General features: G+C 32.5%; 1 protein-coding gene across 2 annotated transcripts; it reads left to right on the top strand.

Moving 5' to 3' along the window:
• Window positions 1–1,213: 1,213 nt before the first annotated feature.
• LOC139502975 (Golgi reassembly-stacking protein 2-like) lies at window positions 1,214–17,228 on the top strand. Of its 2 annotated transcripts, XM_071292645.1 has the most exons (12): window positions 3,736–3,962; window positions 5,358–5,921; window positions 6,084–6,259; window positions 7,284–7,474; window positions 8,050–8,095; window positions 8,534–8,620; window positions 12,018–12,148; window positions 12,558–12,693; window positions 13,399–13,471; window positions 14,100–14,219; window positions 15,106–15,234; window positions 15,693–17,228. In XM_071292645.1, the coding sequence occupies exons 4-12, from the start codon at window positions 7,377–7,379 to the stop codon at window positions 15,923–15,925; spliced, it is 1,053 nt and encodes a 350-aa protein (XP_071148746.1). In that variant the 5' UTR covers window positions 3,736–3,962; window positions 5,358–5,921; window positions 6,084–6,259; window positions 7,284–7,376; the 3' UTR covers window positions 15,926–17,228. The 2 variants fall into 2 exon arrangements, with proteins under 2 accessions (XP_071148745.1, XP_071148746.1); XM_071292644.1 differs by lacking the exons at window positions 3,736–3,962; window positions 5,358–5,921 and adding an exon at window positions 1,214–1,401 and having other exon boundaries at window positions 6,155–6,235; window positions 7,317–7,474.
• Window positions 17,229–21,227: the final 3,999 nt, after the last annotated feature.

The following is a 21,227-nucleotide window of genomic DNA, read 5'->3' as shown; positions in this document are numbered from 1 at the left end:
AATACTTACCTAAAAGAGGGACGAAAGATACCAAAGGGACAGTCAAACTCATAAATCTAAAACAAACTGACAACGCCAGGGCTAAAAATGAAAATGACAAACAGAAAAACAATAGTACACATGACACAACATAGAAAACTAAAGAATAAACAACATGAACCCCACCAAAAACTAGGGGTGATCTCAGGTGCTCCGGAATGGTCAGCAGATCCTGCTCCACATGTGGCACCCGTCGTGTTGCTTATGTGGTTACAAATCCGGTAAATAGTCTAATTTGGTAGGTCACATTCATGAAAGGGAAGGGGATTGTAGTTACGACGTAAGAAACATATCCGATATCATTTGTGAAACGGTTATTCCATAACGGTCAACCAACTCGGGATGGCGTCCGTAAAATTTACGAAGGGATGATTTCAACTTCACCATTTGGTTTAATAGCTTCCTTGTGAGCAGTAACCCTCTATCAAGAAAATCATGATAGGAAATGCAAGCACGGGAATATCGTATCAATTGGGAGATATATACCCCGTATGCAGGTGCTGCTGGAATGTTGCTACTTAGAAATGGAAAGTTCACAATTGGGAAGCTGAAATCATCTCTTTTGTCGTAAAGTTTTGTTTTCAACTTCTAGATGTAAGTCAAGATATGAAGCCGACTTAACTGTATCTGTAGTATCCTTTATCTCCAATTCGATGGGATAGATGCGTTCCATATAGTCACCAAATTTTGAATTGTTTAGTGAAAGAACGTACGTCATCTATATAGCGGAAAGTAGAGTTAAAGGACATTGCTAACTTCTTATCTTTCTTCCTAAGAAGTTCCTGCATGAAGTCAGCCTCATAATAATAAAGAAACAAGTCGGCAAGTAGAGGGGCACAGTTTGTTCCCATTGCGATGCCGACAGTCTGTTGAATTACCTTAATAATTAATATAATTGTCAAATTATATCATTCTCAATATATCTTTCCCAAATCTTTAATGTAATAAGGTTATTTAAATAGTTTATAATGCTTAATACTGTTCTTGAAAAATTTGGAACGAACTGACCAGTTCTTGAAAAATTTGGAACGAACTGACCAAGCAACTTGGGACGAATTGGTTGGTACGAATCGGAGTTGGAACGAATCATCCATCATCATATTCACTGCTCATATTATGATATGATTTGATTTGTTACATGTTACTTTTCTTTGTCGGAAAATGTTTATTCAGTATCCGGAATCGGTCCACAATTTAGAAACCGGAAGTAAGTTTACCCAGAATGCAATGAATGCCACGTCGAGGCCATCTTGTTTATAACGTCAACCGGCTTCTAAATTTATTTGAGAAACCGAGTCAATGGGTGCAGCCTTTAGTACAGAGATTCCAGGTGGAGGAACGGAGGGCTACCATGTTCTAAGGGTAAAACTTTGAAAGTGATGTCATTTTTCAGAACTAATGAAAACCCATAGAAACATCCACAAAACATGCATGACATTTCTTCTTCTTCTTCTTTTGGTTTCTAGCGATCCTTCAATTATTGAAGATTATTCGCCGGCTTTCATTTGACTTGAAGTTGTAAGTTGTAGTCAACGGGCCGGGAGTCATGCGTAGCTACGACGTGTTGCCAATTTCAATATTTTATTCCTCAATGCGACATTAATTTTGCACTACAACACCATTACCGGCTTCCGAAAGTTGAAATTATCTGCCATTTTTGTGATCGGACAGATGCCGAGATGGTTTGTGTTCAACAATCAATGTTAGTATTGAAAAATATGTGAGTTCGTGGTCTAGTGGTTAAGACCGATGGCTACCTTACCTTACCTTACCTCTGTATCTTTACCCCCTTCAAAGGAGAACCACACAGTTTCTGTGTGTTGAACGGGTGCTTTGGGTGGCGGTGCTCATTATTTACATTGGTGCTGTGTCTGTGGGTCCCATCACCATAATTTATCCATGAATTTTTTGGATCATCCTTCCACCATTATGTACATTATTTACATATATGAATATCACTAAAGATAATGTTTGCAATCCGCAACGACACCTCCCGACATTTTAAAATTCATGTATGTTATAATAAAAGTTCATGGTGATTGTTATCAATGTTAAAACAAGTCTATCCACACGGGGTTTTGTGTTAATATATAAAAACGGCTTCTTATTAATCGCTTATAATCTAAAATCTAGAATGTCCTCACATACGGAATATATATATATAGAGAGCGACTTTGCCTGGTTAAAATACGTATTTAAAGCTCCATGTTTAAAAAATGTTTGCTCTTAAAAATCTAAAAGTTCAGTGTTCATACGAAATTACTGCATTGTGATAAAAGTATATGTACGGTAAAATCTAAAAGTATGTCCACTATGAATCTGTGGGCAATCCGGTGCTTTAGGACCCAGAGTCAATGGTATCCCTACCCCTCCCCCTCTACAGCTACAGTGCTGAAGGTCCCGAGTTCGATTCTCACTCGGGGTGCTAAAAATATCAGCACATCAGAAGGGTAATTTTCACCCTCTCACACACATCTCTGGTACCCAGACCGGAGTTTAAACTAGAATGGGTACTTTGGGGGCCTCGGTTGGTCAAAGTTGTCCCCTGCTTTGACCTGGAGATCAAATTTCTGATATCTCTCTGGTTTGTCTGTTTCCACCGAGTGGCCCGGTGGTTCCCTCTGAGTTCTTCGGCTTCCTCCACCATAATAACAGACTTCTCTGTGTTGGGTTGGGGATTGTCCTGGTGGTGGGTTGTATATAAGTTAGTGACACATCTCCATTAATCCTGATAGGGAGTGTACATGGATTCCACTGTACCCTCGCAGCAATCGAGGGGTGCTCCGTTCACGGGGGGATCTTCGTACATACATACATACATACATATGGCTGTGTTTACACCCAGAAATTAGCTGTTGAGTACACACAAACCCTTCACCTGGAGAAGCTTTAAGGTGACTTGATCTCGTTTCAAAATGATTATGTGACTTTGATTGCTTGCTTGGATGCCTTTCTATACACATGATCTTATTGCTATTTGACCGCAATTACTGGACATCATACAGGTTCCTGTAAAATTTTGACTTCATAAATAATACAAAATATCTGACGCCACAATGGAAAAATGATTGTTGTATGACATCGATACATTTTATAGTTCAAAGGGGACAGATTCTTTGGTCAGCTTGGAATATCGATAAGGTGTATGCTATTAGGACTATGGATATCTGTTTCGCTTGACCCAAGAATCTGTGCTGGTTGAACTTAATTTGACATCATACAACAATGACTTTTCCATTGCGGCTTCAGATATTTTATATTGTGAAGTTAGAATTTTAAGGGAACCTTTGTGATGATTAGTATGGCAGACAAAAAGCAACAAGGTGTATAGTTCATGCCTATAGGAAGCAAACATCTTATTTGCATACACCTTATTACTATTTGTCTGCCATTATTAAACATCTCAAAGGTTCCCGTAAAATTTTGACTTCATAATACAAAATATTGAATGCCACAATGTTAAATTGATTGTTGTATGGCGTCAATAATTCAATTCCATTAAACTTTTCAAAGAAACATGATTAATCCATTGTAAACACTTCAAACAAAGAAATGTTACTGATGACCTGTTTTTGGGAAGTTGGTGTTTTCCCTAGTTTGTCCAAATAGTTAAAACATATATGACAGTTGTATCATTTTGTACAATGAAATCAACAAGTGTAATCATAAGTAATGTGTAGCTCAGCTAGGATTATACAATTTCAAGATATCCTTCCAAAATACAACATTTTTTTGGCACAAAATAAGCAGTGTCCTCTTCCTAAAGTTGAATTTGGTTAGCAATTTCAATGGACCAATGGTTGGAAATATATATATAGTTTAGGTTCACAACAGTATTGAAAAATATGCCCATGATTACATGATGAACCAGTCTAAATAAAAGACTACTCAGACCTGTATAAAAAACTATGCAGACCACTTCAGTGTCTTCCCTAGAAAATTCTTGATGCATGGTGGGTCTAAGATAAATTTGCAACGCGATGTGCGGCGTTGTTTTGTAGAATTATTTTTATTACACTTGTGAAATGAATTGTGCATGTCAGTTTAAAAACTTCACATAAATCTGCAATACATGCAGTCAGGCACAATACTTAACATTTTCTCTCAAGGCCAGCCTGGATCCAAAAGTTTTTTCAAGGGCCCTGTAGAATTTTTTTAGGCCTTACCAGGTTTGTTTTTACTACAGGTACATACATATTAATAGTCTTGAATGTTCTTATATAAAAGCCAAAAATATATGTTTGAAATACCTTATACATGTAGCTTGTTTCTGATTATGATGGAAATAATAAAGGAATTAAATAAACATGAGTTTTTCAGAATTAAAATCCATTTAACCATGTATTTTCAGACTGGTGAACTTTATATATATTTGTAATATTATTGAGAAAAAAAAAACCAAAAAAAAACAGCCCCCCTTTCCATACTCCTAGATGTAAATTATTTTCATAAAAAAAGTATTATCAGTTTCACCCCAAGAAATTATTAATTTTTCATGAATAAATCTTAGCAGTTAATCAAAATGATTTCCAAAATGAAATTCCTACTGTCTATAAATAACAATGAAATGTAACTGTTTCCTGTTAATAAGGGGTTTCCCGAATTTTCCCGCCAAAAAGCACATGGCTTTCAACAATTGTAAACAAAGCATTCAATTTGTGATCATGGATTACAGTTTTAATTAATTTAATTTGGATATAGATATTCAACTTAAGGTACAGTCGAGCAATGTTTTTACTTTCTTCTGGATTAAAACTAGTTTGAAAGATCAGTTTCAAAAATAAAAACATCAAAACAAAAACGATCTGAATTGTGAATATTCAGTGACCCATACATTTTTTGAACTCTGCTACGGAGGTCAAAGTTGCATCATGTTTCAGCCCAATGATGTGTATTCTCTGTTACAACTAATCAACTGCGTTTGATATAAATATTTCGATATCAGACATGATTTCAAAACGTAAAATTTATACTGCAAAAGGGTTACTTTTTATTTTTTCACGGAAGGATATTTGGAAGCTGTATCAGGCTATAATATTTATCATTAAAACAATTTGAACTCCCGATTTCTATTATGCAATCGAAGTATTGAATGTTGTTCCATCTAATCAACGTGGTTGTAAAATCATAGCGTTGCATCTAATTACGATCAATTATCAGTCTAGTGAGTTTGAAACACCTGTAGAGTTTTGTCAATTGTCACTTCATATTATAAGATAATGAAAATTTCACACATAGCGGGATGCATAGCGGGTATGATAAATGCATGGCGGCCGAAATTTTATGCGTAGCGGTACCGCCATGCATGAATAGCCTAGGGAAAACACTGCACTTATGAAAAGTTTGGAAGACAACTCTGGTCACTTATCAATTATTGAATTTATTGCGTTGTGTTTAGCTATAAATGTAAATAAGTTTGTTTATTTGATGAATGTATCTTTTCATATGATTGCCTGAATATGCATGAAATATTTGCCACTGTATCATGTGGCTGTTAAGCAATCAGCAATCAATGAAGGTGACTGTGTTTTCTCATAAATTTAAAATGCAATTAAGCAACCCTATTAGATTTGTAAAAATCATGATCAGCATCAGATAAATTTCAGTTAAACTATTTCAAACACATCATCACATGTTACAATCAGTTAACTATGCATTCATGTACATGCTTGTTACAGTGTACATGTATATTACATGTGTGACACTAGGATTACATGATGTAGATTTTACACATCAACTGGTACAAGATTAATTCCTTTGATTAGATGATATAATACAAAGAGAACATGCATTCAGTTCATGGTATGCATAAGAAACACATGATCCAGGTGCAGATCTACTTTACACAGGATACATTACTGAATCACTAACACATGATCCAGGTGCAGATCTACTGTACACAGGATACATTACTGAATCACTAACACATGAGCCAGGTGCAGATCTACTGTACACAGGATACATTACTGAATCACTAACACATGATCCAGGTGCAGATCTACTGTACACAGAGGATACATTACTGAATCACTAACACCATCAAGAAATGAAAGTCTTGCTTAATAATAGTACTTTATAATCTGCCAATTTTCATTTTAGTAATCTTATTTTGTAGGTACAACCAGGATCCCCTGGACATAAGGCAGGGTTAGAGGCTTTCTTTGACTTCATTGTTGCTATTGGAAATACAAGACTGGTAGGTATAGAGTGATTACATCATGTACATGTAGTATTAGCAAAGTGCTTTGATAGAAAAAATGACAATTTATATAATTTGATCTGGCGTAACTTATATTTTCTATGTCACAAATTATTCAGTACTAGCAGCTTGTCTAGTCAATTTGATTGCCTTGTTAATAGTTTAAATACAAAAAAGACAGAGAAAAAAAAAAATTTAAATGGAAATCATGTAGATTTTTGTCCCCCCTGCAATGGTTAAAGGGGACATAGAAATGCAAGGCGTCCATACAATCAGTCTTGTTGGTGCTAGCTCTCACATGTACAGTTCTTGCCAGATTTTTATAAAATTAATATTATAGGTTTATATTACATGTATTAGCTGTATCTTGGACAAGCATGACAAGTGGGAAAATCAGTGCGGCTCAATAATTTTAAAATTAGTTATGCCCCTTGGAAACATTAAATATATATATGGAAAATTGCATCGTTAGCACTCTAATGTGGTTAGTTCTAAAAATTTCCAGATTGTTTCCTTTAACCAAATGTAATGAAACTTATACACAATGCTTATTACCACAAAAAAAAAAACCAACAGATCACTTTTACCATTCTAGAGTTATGCCTCTTTACTAATGGAAATTTTGCTGAACTTTTTGTTTCCTTTCCCTAACTGAAGTTTGCCTCAACCAAATATTAAGAAATACATTATGGGCCAGCTGAAGGACGCTTCCAGGTTTGGGAATTTCTTGCTGCATTGAAGACCTGTTGTTGACCCTCGGCTGTTGTCTGTTCTATGGTCAGGTTGTTGTCTCTTTGACACAGTCCCCATTTCCATTCTCAATTTTATACAATATGCTCACCAACACAAAACTCAGATCAAGTATAAAGTTTTGTAGCCTCACTTTCACTGTTCTTAAGCTATGTCCCTTTATAACATTATATGTAAGTCAGGTGTCTATCATATGTATCCCATAGACACATTCCCCATTTAATTCTGGAGCTGTTAGAGATGTGCTTTATGTATTTGAAATCCTTTGAATTACAAGTATTTCACTACATTTTAGCTTGATTGTCACTTTAAACAATTTACATTTCAGAATCAAGATGATGATACTTTGAAAAGTTTATTGAGAGCAAACATTGAGAAAGAAGTCAAAATGGTTGTATACAGCAGTAAAACCCAATCAGTAAGAGAAGCCACAATTATACCTAGTCATAACTGGGGTGGGGAAGGACTTCTTGGTGTTAGTATCAGGTAAGAGTTGTATTTTATATAAAAATATAGTGGTTTCAACATTTAAATGCAGAGTTATAGTTTTCTATCTTGACCACTGACATATTAACCCAGACATGTATGAATTATACTACTGGCCAATAAAATCAATAGAAAATTGAAAAAAATATTCTACTGTTAAAGGTTATTATGTTAAATATGCTGGCATACTATTGTTTGTATGAATCTAAAATAGATCTGTTCTGAAGAAATAAATGAAGTGATATTTAGAATTGGAGTTATCTTTCTTTGTCCATAATCACATTTGAACCATAGAACTATAATTAAAGAAGATAATCTGCAATGCATTGTACAATGTAATGTTAAATGAATACAGTCTTTACCTTTTAATTCTAAAATTTCAAAAAAATAATTTAAAAAGACATTAAAGATCTATAAAATGAAAACATACTTTTTCATTAGCAAACATGTTTGAAATCTTAACTTGTTTTCTGGAAATATTCTCACATACTCCCTGTGAGGATCCCAAACAACATAATCATGATGATAGTGCATTGGGTTTTTGAAGATGAATAGATTATTTTATTCTATTTCAGATTCTGTTCCTTTGAAGGAGCCAATGAGAATGTTTGGCATGTGTTGGTAGGTAGAAATTATTGATACATCAAATAGATCTAAGAAATACGAGATGTGGTATGATTGCCATTTAATTCAACAGAGACCAAACTACATGGATGTTAGCAACTGCAGTTTAACAATGAGTAAAACTAATACTGTATTTGTAAGCTTTATAGATATACATACTTAAACAAGTGAAACAATTAATAAAAGATTAATGGCATGATTTATGACTTCAAACGAATGTTTAATAGCACAACTTTAGAACAAACTAAATACCTGTTGGAATGGGTTTTACTCATGAGACATGCAACACAAAAAATCAACTATCAAAAAGAAAAAGTCATATTTTATTAACATTTCTGGCAAAATTGATAGTTTGAAAGAATTATATAAGTATGGTTTATTTTCTGTGATTATCTGTATCTGATAAGAAAACATCATTCTGATTGTTATTTGTAGGAAGTTAATCCTAATTCACCAGCTGATTTGGCAGGACTCAAATCCCATACAGATTATATCATTGGAGCAGATTCAGTATTACATGAGGTAATTAATTCTATATAGGTCTTATTGTAACTCTAAATCAGACTTTTGAAATATGTACAAATCTCACAGAATTGGGAAAAGTTTAACACATTTCATTACTAAAACTTATTTCTAATAATATTTTGATTACTAGCTGCAGCCTAAATTTGATGCATAAAATGAATAAGAGGTAACTTCGCCACCTTTTTTTAGCTGAGATGTATATTTTCTAGTTAATTTCCCTTATTTTTATGATTGTAGTTTCCCCCGGTACTATTTAATGATAATGACAGAAAGGTAAAATGCAACCATAACAAAAAAATACATAGTGTACTATTTATAACACAACCTGTCCAATGGGTATCTAGATCATATATATAACAACTTAATTTCGACTTTTGGCTATCAAAAACTTGCATCTTTTGTCTTATCCAAGACATATTCATGTAAAAAGTAAAATCACAAAAATACTGAACGCTGAGGAAAATTCAAAACTGAAAGTCCCTTTTCAAAAGCAGTATAAATCTTTACAAGTTCTGCCAAAAATCATATTTTATCATTTTAAGTATTTAAAAAAATAGCCTGCATGATTTACCACAAGCCATATATGGTCCCAAGGCTAGTGAAAATGTATTCTGATGAGTAAAATTTTCTTGATCAGCCAAATGAATTGGTTATTGAATTTTAGGTGTAGAAGTCATGAAGTTTTTGTAGAGACTGATTAATTAATCACTGCTCAAATGAAAACATATATTTATTATGCTGTTAATATATGAACAAAACACAATCCATGATAAATATAAGCTGAGTAATATTTCCCTCTAGCACTTTATTGAATTAATTCATGTATGCAGATATGCATGTAATCTTTATGTTTTTGTTGTATAGATATAGATATATGGATAGATGTTCTATACATAGCAAAATAAGGGGAAATAACTCTGTATGAATTTAATGGAACTTGCCTTTACAGCATATTTTTTTCTATATTTGATGTTATAATGATTCTTGATCAGTAGAAATTGACTTTATGATATGATATAGACACTCAGGTGGACTAGGATTTGCTTAGATATATCTTTGAATATCTTTACATAGCAGTTTGAGCTAAAATTATACTACTAGATGTGACATTACTATTTTTAGATTTGGTTTTATCATGTATATGATTCTCTCAGAAGAAACAATATTATTTTCTGTTTTAACATATAGTTATTGTTAAAATGTGTTTAATTTTTAACAAACCAAATTATGATAAATTCTTTTTCTTTATATTTTTATATTAGAATTTTACTTGCACTTTATATAAAATGAAAAACTACCAAAGTTTAGAAAAAGATAAATGACAACAACGCACAAGATATTCTTTTTGGAATAATATTTGTCACGAAATGTGTCCATAAAATTCCTGTTTTGGTTTCAATATCACTCCACACTTTAATGACTATAGCTAGTTACACATATCCTTTCATTTATCATTGTATAAAGCTCATAATTTTTATATTGACATAGCTTTAATAGTAATATTTATATATTTGAAATTATTTTAGTATATTTAATGTACAGTGAACCAATTTAATTTTGAAGATAATTAATTCTGCTTTTACCTTTTTTCTCGTCCATTTCACAGTAATTTATTTTTACAATTTTAATATTTTCTTGATAGTAGTAGTCAAAAAGGAAAGGTCCAAGTTTGATAAATTTATTTTGATATACAAGACTATTTATAATCAAATCAGCAATTCATTTTCACAATTTTCTAATTTACTAGATGTAGTCAAAAAGGAAAAATCCAAGTTCAACAAATATACTATGTATACATTGACATACAAGAGGATTTAAAATCACATTATTTTTCTACATGCTAAAGTTGTGAAAACAAATGACTGGCTATAAATAAGTTGGATGACAATAATTGATATGTTAGCTTTTTGTTTGTTTTTCAAGCTTCATAATACAAACATGATCAAAACAAACTATGATACACCTTATCAATTAACAATCATGATAACCATGATCAAAACAAACGATGATACACCTTATCAATTAACAATCATGATTACCATGACCAAAACAAACTATGACACACCTTATCAATTAACAATCATGATTGCCATGACCAAAACAAACTATGATACACCTTATCAATTAACAATCATGATTACCATGATCAAAACAAACTATGATACACCTTATCAATTACCAATCATGATTACTATGTCATGATTACCATGATCAAAACAAACTATGATGCACCTTATCAATTAACAATCATGATCACCATGATTAAAAGAAACGATGAAACACCTTATCAATTAACAATCATGATTACCATAACCAAAACAAACTATGATACACCTTATCAATTAACAATCATGATTACCATGATTAAAAGAAACGATGAAACACCTTATCAATTAACAATCATGATTACCATAACCAAAACAAACTATGATACACCTTATCAATTAACAATCATGATTACCATGATTAAAAGAAACGATGAAACACCTTATCAGTTAACAATCATGATTACCATGATCAAAACAAACGATGAAACACCTTATCAATTAACAATCATGATTACCATGATCAAAACAAACTATGATACACCTTATCAATTAACAATCATGATTACCATGATCAAAAGAAACGATGATACACCTTATCAATTAACAATCGTGATTACCATGATCAAAACAAACTATGATACACCTTATCAATTAACAATCATGATTACCATGATCAAAACAAACTATGATACACCTTATCAGTTAACAATCATGATTACCATGATCAAAACAAACTATGATACACCTTATCAATTAACAATCATGATTACCATGATCAAAACAAACTATGATACACCTTATCAATTAACAATCATGCTTACCATGATCAAAACAAATGATGAAACACCTTATCAGTTAACAATCATGATTACCATGATCAAAACAAACTATGATACACCTTATCAATCTGTTTGTAGGATACATTCACTGAAAACATATCCAGCTCACATACTCAAAAACCATGTTTTGTACCACCCAAATCATTAAAATCTGATGCTATGGTGTGTCAACTCACAGACAGCATTCCTTATGTCTGCAGAGTGGAGGTACTGAAATATATATAAATAAGAAGATGTGGTACGATTACCCATGAGACATACCTCCATCAGAGACCTAATGAAGTGCCTTATTGCCTTTTCTCCTACACTATGATTACATATAAATGTATGGCAGTGAAATTCCCATTTGAGACTATCAATTCCCCAATTGATGGTTGCAAATCTTCAATAACAGTTCTATTATTCCAAAATGAAAGTGTCAAGAAATGCTATGGACATTATTTTAAATTAACTTAGACCTAAGCAATATTCATCTTATTTTCATCTATGTTTATACTTATTTTACAGACAGAGGATTTATTCACCTTGATAGAAAACCATGAAGGGAAGCCATTGAGATTATATGTGTACAACACAGACAGTGATGCATGTAGGGAAGTTACAATTACACCCAATGGAGCTTGGGGAGGCGAGGGAAGGTAGGTCAAGGATTAGAGTTATATGTGTATCTTATGATAATGATGATTGCCTTTCTAGAAACCATATAAATGTGAACCTTTTTCATGGCATAATTCACAATTGATGGTATGGAAATAAATGCTAAAGATTATGACAAATTTTTAATTTATGATTTGATGTTGTTTTCTGTCAGTTTCATTAGAATGGAGATAACAATATACACTTTGCCAGTAAACTTAATTTGCAACCATCAAATCACCAATTGATGTCATCAGAGCTTAATATAAAATACAGTTTTCTTGTATTTATTTTAATTTGAATATTGTGTAGAACATTTAAATGTGCCACTAGACAGCACAGAACTTTATGAATAAAATTAAAAATAACAAAGTATTATGTGTTTAATTATTTAACATGTGTCTATTTCAGCCTTGGCTGTGGGATAGGATATGGATATTTACATAGAATACCTAAACGACAGTTTCCAAGTTCAAATCCTCTAAAATCATTAAATGAAGCAGTAATAGTACCTAATCCACAGAAGACACCTGACGGTTTTGCTGAGGTAAACTTTTAAAATATACAGTAACCTGATTAAAAATCAGACCATTCATTCTTCCAATTTCAGTTCATCTGTACATGTCCTGTCAGAGCAACTTTTCATTAAAATTTTAGCAATTGTAGAAAACTTCAATGGCTACACCAGGATGTTCACAGAGGAATATAATTAATTCAACATATTAAAAGGGAGATAATCAAATTTACTTTCTTGAATAATAACCTATCTATCTAAAGCACAACTCAAAAGATTAGATGGGTATTAATGACAATTTACACATAAATATGAGGATCATGAGGATGTAAACAAAGAAATGTAATGTAGCATGTGAAAGGGGAGATAATTAAATTAACTTATTGTAATCTTGCAATTTTTTTTTGGATATTCTGTTCTAAGCACAACTCCTTCTTACTGGCTTGACTGGTGTTATTGTAGTAGACTCAGGATGTGCATAGCGGGATATCATACTCCTAGAAAACTCCTATATCCTTTTTGTAATATTTTATGGACTTAAACATTTATAGTCTATAAAGATGTATAGCTATGTGTGTTTACTCAATGTTCTAGTTTGTAGTTATTGCCTTTTAAAAACTTTGCTTTTTGTTTCAAAGATTGTAAAGGAATTATATTCTGGTCTATTCATAATGGTGGAAAAGGTTTGATATTGAATCATATTTATTTACAATTGTTCATTTATTTGGTCAATTTCAGGTAAATTTATCAAGTTCACCTTTACAAGGTACAGATTTAACAGCTGGGATAACAAATATATCATTAAATACAGGTAAATATTGTTCTTCAGCCTAGAGGAGATTTATTACAACGCTGGTTTAAGCTACAGGCTTATATAGATGAAAGAATTGTTTTAAAATACTACATACTTTTACTTACCATTGAATTGTTTGGTTTTTGTACTACTGCTATTAAAACCCATTTCAAATTTTAAATATCTGTCATCACATTTATTTTGTGTCATGAACCTTTAAATTGTCAAAAATTTGTTCACAATCCAAATTCAGACAGTATCAAGGTTGAATATTGTGTCCAAATGGTACCAACTGTTCATGGCTAGTTATCCGTCGTATTAGACTGCACCCAGGGAGGCATTTTATTTAGTTACATACTTTTATTTTCAATTGAATTGTTTCAAAAGTTTAAACAACACTAGTACTATAGCAGTTGATAGGTTCTCTTATATCTGGTAAATTTCGATAACAGCAAATTAAAAAGACACGGTAATATATGGTCTCAAATTGTAAATCATCTCTGCGTCTCAAAACATTTCAAACAAACTAAATATTAAAAATATTGAAAAATATTACCTGTTAACAAAACAAATTTCATTTATTTTTTAAATATGGTTTCTTAATAATAAATGTTTGGACAAATTATGATTTTTTTTTTATTTCTAGGAACACCAACAATACCTGTATTACCAACATCAGTAGGAACAGCAGGTCAAAATCAAGTGGGCGGTGTTCCGTTACAACCTTTCCCAAACTTTACAGCAAGTGGTGCAGCCATTCCATCAAGTTAGTATTATCTGACCTTCACCTCAAAGTCAAGTGGGTGGGGTTCCATTTCAATCTTTCCCTTACTTTAAGCAAGCAGTGCAGCTATTCCATCAAGTAGGTATAATCTCACTTTGACCTCATATATTTAGGTTTGACATGTTTGAGGTAATCATCTGATTTGTAAGTTTAGTCATGGGTAATTTACTTTGAATGTCTTGAATATTTTACATGTTAAAGTATTGTTATTTTAATTTCCCCATTTGCATTTCACTTTCAAAATTTAATTCAGGTGAGACATATATCTGTGTCCACTTTTTATTAAGCCCCATTCATGGGCATTATGTTTTCTGGTGTGTGCATCCGTCTGTTTGTTCGTTCGTCTGTCCGTCCGTCTGTCCCGCTCCAGGTTAAAGTTTTTGGTGGAGGTCGTTTTTGATGAAGTTGAAGTCCAATCAACTTGAAACTTATACACATGGATATGTTCCCTATGATATGATCTTTCTTATTTTAATGCCAAATTAGAGATTTTACCTAGTTTTCAGGGTCCACTGAACATAGAAAGTGATAGTGCAGATGTGGCATCTGTGTTCTATGAACACATTCTTGTTAGTTATGAGTCAGTTATACTCCTGTAATACACAAGTTTGTTTGTCTATCTATTGTCTGCATTATAAACAAATACAATGTTATACACTTGTTTTGGCTCATGTTTATTGAATTGAACTTTAACACTATTGGAATGGAAAAAAGTAGGATGTCTATAAATAAATTTGTTAAATTTCTTAATTAATGGAATTTAACTTTTAAAATTTATGGTAATTTTTTGCATTTGTTTCTAAATTACATTAAGATTAATTATATATGTATGTTCTCTTTTGTAAATAAGATTATTTTTATATTTCAGATTTTCCACTACCAACCATGCCTAATTTAGGGAATATGTCGATGCCACCATTAACAACACCTATCTCTATAGCGGGGATGCCGCCTGGGCAGTTACCTCCCCTATCATCATTTTCAAGTACATTACCAGGTATTATATTCTTGTAACCATATAAACTGAATTTAGATTAATGAACATCTTTTTGTCATGTATAACTGGAGCTGAATTAAAACTTCAAAATTAAACAGATGTCAATGCTTCATGTATGTCAAAATATCTACAAAGTTGTAAAAAAAGAATATCAAGGAACTGCCATCCATTAAAAAAGAAAAGAAAAAATATTAATAATAGTTAATGATGCTTGAAAAACTATGTTTTGGGCTTTTCTTGTACCTGGTTTAGAGTTCAAACTCATTGTGCATATGTAATTGATTTATCGTAATAGTAAATTAATGAATACATCCCTTCTCACTTTTAAGTAAACTTTTGTGTATTTTTCCTCTGATACTTACATGACTTAAGTTATGATTACTTGGTTTTGTATATATAAGAATGAAAACTTGACTTTACTGCCTTTACAGCACTTTTGCACTTTGATTTTTTTTTAGGAGGAACAGCCAGCGGTGTAACATTACCAGCAGGTTTCCCCATGCCAGCCCCAGCACCGTTACCTAACATGCCTACAAACTTTACTCTACCAACAACATCTCAAGGTGATTCTACGTTACCCAACGATGCCGGATCTGCTGGTGGCATTATGTTAGGGAGTGATGTGGCACAGTCCACAGTGGCTGCTACTGGACAAAATGTACCTGTTGCTGAAGCAGCAGCTACATCATAGTGCTAATTTGTGTCAATTTCTATTTATATGTGCATCATGCTTCAAATTTATATCAATGTACAATATGAAGGAAAGAAGAAAGAAAGAAAACTGATTTTTTCAGGATTTCGGCACAATTTGGGACCACAGAAAAAAAACAATTGATATTTTTTGCATAATATATTTTATTTTGAACTGTCATTACACTAAAATTATGGATTTATTTTGTTATAACTGAGAAGCAAGATATTAGAAATTTTAAACCATTGTTTACTCTTAATCTTATGTGAAATATTGTGCATGTTCACTTATCATGTAAGCTTGTGGCAGACGTGGTGCATAACTTACTAAAGACATAAGGACAAAAAACCAAAACTGTGTTTAAGACATTTCTAAATTTTTCAGCATTTTACATAAAAATGTCCTTCCAAAAAAATAAAAATTATGAAAATATGTGAAATGCTATATTTGATCTCTATAGATAAGTTTTGAGTGATTGTATATTGGTGTGTTTGGTTAGTATGTATATGAAGGTGTGTTTGACATTAAGAAATATGAAATGTAATAAAAACATCTATCTGACTGATTTTATATCCATGCAAGTTGCAGCTAGATATTTTCTGTGGACTAGATTATTGACTGATGGTTAGTGTTTAAAACCATGTTTAGCAAACTTAGCTAAATCATAGAGTATGTGGGGAGAACTACTGTCCTTCCCCTTGGATAAGGAGGGAATTCAATGAAGTATTTCATAAAGTAACACACACAACGTAGATGGGGTAAATGAAAGAGTAGTTATTTATTAAGTAGTCATAAGTTTCCCTTCAACCTTTGAAGCAATAAGAACAGAAAAGTATATTTCTGTTTGGAATGGAATTAAAACAAAAGATCTGTTTGCAACCACTAGTATTGCTAATATGCCATTCTTTATGATCAGTTTACAATAAATTTATGTAGAACATGTAGAATTTTGTTTATTGTACATATTTGCTTATTTATACTACGACTAAAAAATGAAAACAACACGTTAGAAAGTTCTTGTCTCATTTTATCTTATTAACTATTGTGAAGAATAACAATAATTTTCACCACTTGTTTAGAAATGGTTCCTTTTAAAGGCATGCATGACTTGTTTCTGGACAGAATAAAGAAACATAATGAAGATAATTCTGCATTATTAATGTTATTTTATTTATTTCTTTGGTATTAGAGTTTAGAATTATCTATCATTGTCTATTTTTGATGAGATTTTGTAAAATGTTTTTTGAGGTTGTTATCTGATAAATACACGATACATTTTATAAGATTAAATATGATCATTCTACGACTTATTAATCTAATGTCATTAACAGCATTAATGGTCTCTTTGTAGAATGATGGAAGGATTCTCATTAGACCTTTTAGCATCATTGTAAAGTGATGCTATCTGAATTGATTTTCGATTATCGATTATATAATGGATGCGATGTTAAAAATTCTAGAAACAAGGTGGTAGTTCAGATTTTTAGAAAACCTGACCCAAAGGGCCAAGTGAGCTTTTCTCATCACTTGGCGTCCGTCGTCGTCGTCTGTTAACCTTTACAAAAATCTTCTCCTCTGAAACTACTGGTCCAAATTTAACCAAACTTGGCCAGAATCATCATCTAGTTTTAAAAAAAGGTCCGGTGACCCGGCCCGCCAATCAAGATGGCTGCCATGGCTAGAAATAGAACATAGGGGTAAAATGTAGATTTTGGCTTATAACTATGAAACCAAAGCATTTAGAGCAAATCTGACAGGGTGAAATTGTTTATCAGGTAAAGATCTACCTGCCTTGATATTTTCAGATGAATCAGAGAACCCGTTGTTGGGTTGCTACCCCTAAATTGGAAATTTTAAGGAAATTTTGCCGTTTTTGGTTATTATCTTGAGTATTATTATAGATAAATATGTAAACAGCATTAATGTTCAGCAAAGTAAGATCTACAAATAAGTCGACATGACCAACATGGTCAGTTGACCCCTGAAGGAGTAATTGCCCTTTATAGTCAATTTTTAACAATTTTTTCTAAATTTTTGTAACCTTTTACCTAAATCTTCTCTGAAGCTGCTTAGACAAATTTAACCAAACTTGTTCACAATCATCATTAGGGTATGTTAGTCTAAAAAATGTGTCCAATGACTCGGCCTGTGAACCAAGATGGCCGACATGGCTAAAAATAGTACATAGGGTAAAATGCAGTTGTTTGCTCATATCTCTGAAACCAAAGCATTTAGAGAAAATCTGCTGTGAATAAAATTGTTCATTAGGTCAAGATCTATCTGCCCTGAAATTTTCAGACCAATCTGGCAACTTGTTGTCGGGCAGCTGCCCCTGAATTGGTAATTTTAAGAAATTTTTGCAGCTTTTGGTTTTTATCTTGAATATTATTATAGATAGAGATAAACTATAAATTACAATAATATACAGCAAAGTGAGAGCTAAAAATAAGTCAACTTGACCAAAGTGGTCAATTGAAACCCTTAATGAGTTATTGTCCTTTATAGTCAATTTTTTACAATTTTCATAAATTTTTGTAAATTTTGACAAAAATTTTTCCACTGTCACTTCTGGGCCGATTTCATTATAGATACAGATAATTGTATGCAGCAAGATTGTTCAATAAAGTAAGATCTACAAACACATCACCAACACCAAAACACAATTTTGTCATGAATCCATCTGTGTCCTTTGTTTAATATGCACATAGACCAAGGCGAGCGACACAGGCTCTTTAGAGCATCTAGTTCTGTTTACCATGATGCTTTATGAAATATCTGTGGAGAACACTACTGACCAGTTCATGGGTTTGATATCTGGCACGGTAACACTTATTGAAAAGTTGGCATATACTGCATACTGAATAAGGAGCAACAGAAAAAAAACATCACAGAATAATATGTCTTAAAAAGGTGACCTGTCTTCCTGTTGAATGTCACCATGTGATCTTTAACCTGAAAAACTACCTCATCATGCAGTTTTAGTATAAAGCATATGCTTCCTATAATATGTATTTGTTTACCATTGCGGTTATCTTCATAAGGTAATAACTGCTTCATTTGGATCATAGAATATTGCAAGTTTGATTTCGTACAAACTCAATTGGTTTAATGAAAACAAATAATTCAATGCAACCTTGAGAGTTAAATGTTTAATGTTTAGCCTCATCATATTAGGCCATAGTAAGTAAATGTATGATGTAATATCAAAGGGTCCAGGAGTAAGCAGATAAAAAAACCAGAGTAAAACAAGTAAATTCAGTTTGTGTACAAATGTATATTTGCTCAAAGACCGCTGATGTTAAGTTGTGCTGTCAGAAAGGGTGTATTGAAGTCCTTCATTGCATCTGGATTGTTAGAATAGGACCGTTACAATTACACTAATATTCCATAGTGGTCAACTAAATATGATAATACCATCACCTGTGAGACTATGAATTACTACATGATTAGTTTGTGTACTAACATTGATGGTACTGATTTTACTGCTCAAGGTTGGCATTCCTAGTTTGTATAATCTAGCACTGCTAGTACATATACTGGTACACTAAAAGAATGTCCATTGGTTCAAATGTATAATCACAGTAAGGGATAATCTATAAATTTGTTCAGAAAAGATTACGATAAAATATAAAATCTGGACTTTTTGACAATAAATGTCGTTTCAGTGCTGCAAGGGAATAACATATGGAAAAAATTAAGATTAAAATAATCATTGCTGTATCATCTGACACATTACACGTTGATGCTATATAATACAACTGCAATATTATTATTTTGTGTTGTTTGTTTATATTATCATGGACAGGATAGACAATATCTGGCACCAACAGGCGCAAGTTAGAATACGTTTTTTAGATTATATGTCTTGGATTCTTTATAAATGTTAAACCAAACTTGCCAACCAACATCTGATTTATAATAAATATGCAGTGGTTAAACATAACATTTTTATCATAAGTAACAGGTCTAATAACTAGAGGCTCTAAAGAGCCTGTGTCGCTCACCTTGGTCTTGTGCATATTAAACAATGGACACGGATAAATTCATGACATAATTGAGTTTTGGTGATAGTGATGTGTTTGTAGATCTTACTTTACTGAACATTCTTGTTGCTACAATTATCTCTATCTATAATGAACTTGGCCCAGTAATTACAGTGGAAAATATTTTCTAAAAATTAACAAAAATTTATGAAAAATGTTAAAAATTAACTATAAAGGGCAATAACTCCTTAAGGGGTCAATTGACTATTTTGGTCATGTAAACTTATTTGTAGATCTTATTTTGCTGAACGTTATTGCTGTATACAGTTTATCTCTATCTATAATAATATTCAAGATAATAACAAAAAACGACAAAATTTCCTTAAAATTACCAAGTCAGGACAGTAACCTAACAACGGGTTATCCGATCCATGTGAAAATTTCAGGACAGATAGATCTTGACCTGATAAACACTTTTACCGCATGTCAGATTTGCTCTAAATGCTTTGGTTTTTGAGTTATAAGCCAAAAACTGCATTTTACCACTATGTTCTATTTTTAGCCATGGCGGCCATCTTGGTTGGTTGGCCGGGTCACGTCACACATTTTTTAAACTAGATATCCCAAAGATGATTGTGGCCAAGTTTGGATTAATTTGGCCCAGTAGTTTCAGAGGAGAAGATTTTTGTAAAAGATTACTAAGATTTAGGAAAAATGGTTAAAAATTGACTATAAAGGTCAATAACTCCTAAAGGGGTCAACTGACCATTTTGGTCATGTTGACTTATTTGTAAATCTTACTTTGCTGAACATTATTGCTGTTTACAGTTTATCTCTATCTATAATAATATTCAAGATAATAGCCAAAAACAGCAAAAATTACCTAAAATTACCAGTTCAGGGGCAGCAACCCAATAACGGGTTGTCGGATTCATCTGAAAATTTGAGGGCAGATAGATCTTGACCTGATAAACAAATTTACCCCTTGTCAGATTTGCTCTAAATACTTTTGTTTTTGAGTTATAAGCCAAAAACTGCATTTTACCCCTATGTTCTATTTTTAGCCATGGCGGCCATCTTGGTTGGTTGGCCGGGTCACGCCACACATTTTTTAAACTAGATACCCTAATGATGATTGTGGCCAAGTTTGGTTTAATTTGGCCCAGTAGTTTCAGAGGAGAAGAATTTTGTAAAAGTTAACGACGACGGACGACGACGGACGACGGACGCCAAGTGATGGGAAAAGCTCACTTGGCCCTTCGGGCCAGGTGAGCTAAAAATTAATCAATCATTGTCATGCGAAAAAAAAAACCCCTGTT

Source organism: Mytilus edulis, chromosome 14, assembly GCF_963676685.1.
Source record: "Mytilus edulis chromosome 14, xbMytEdul2.2, whole genome shotgun sequence".
NCBI classification, from domain to species: domain Eukaryota; kingdom Metazoa; phylum Mollusca; class Bivalvia; order Mytilida; family Mytilidae; genus Mytilus; species Mytilus edulis.
Note: the sequence above shows the minus strand (reverse complement) of the source record. Positions and strands in the feature narration are given on the sequence as shown.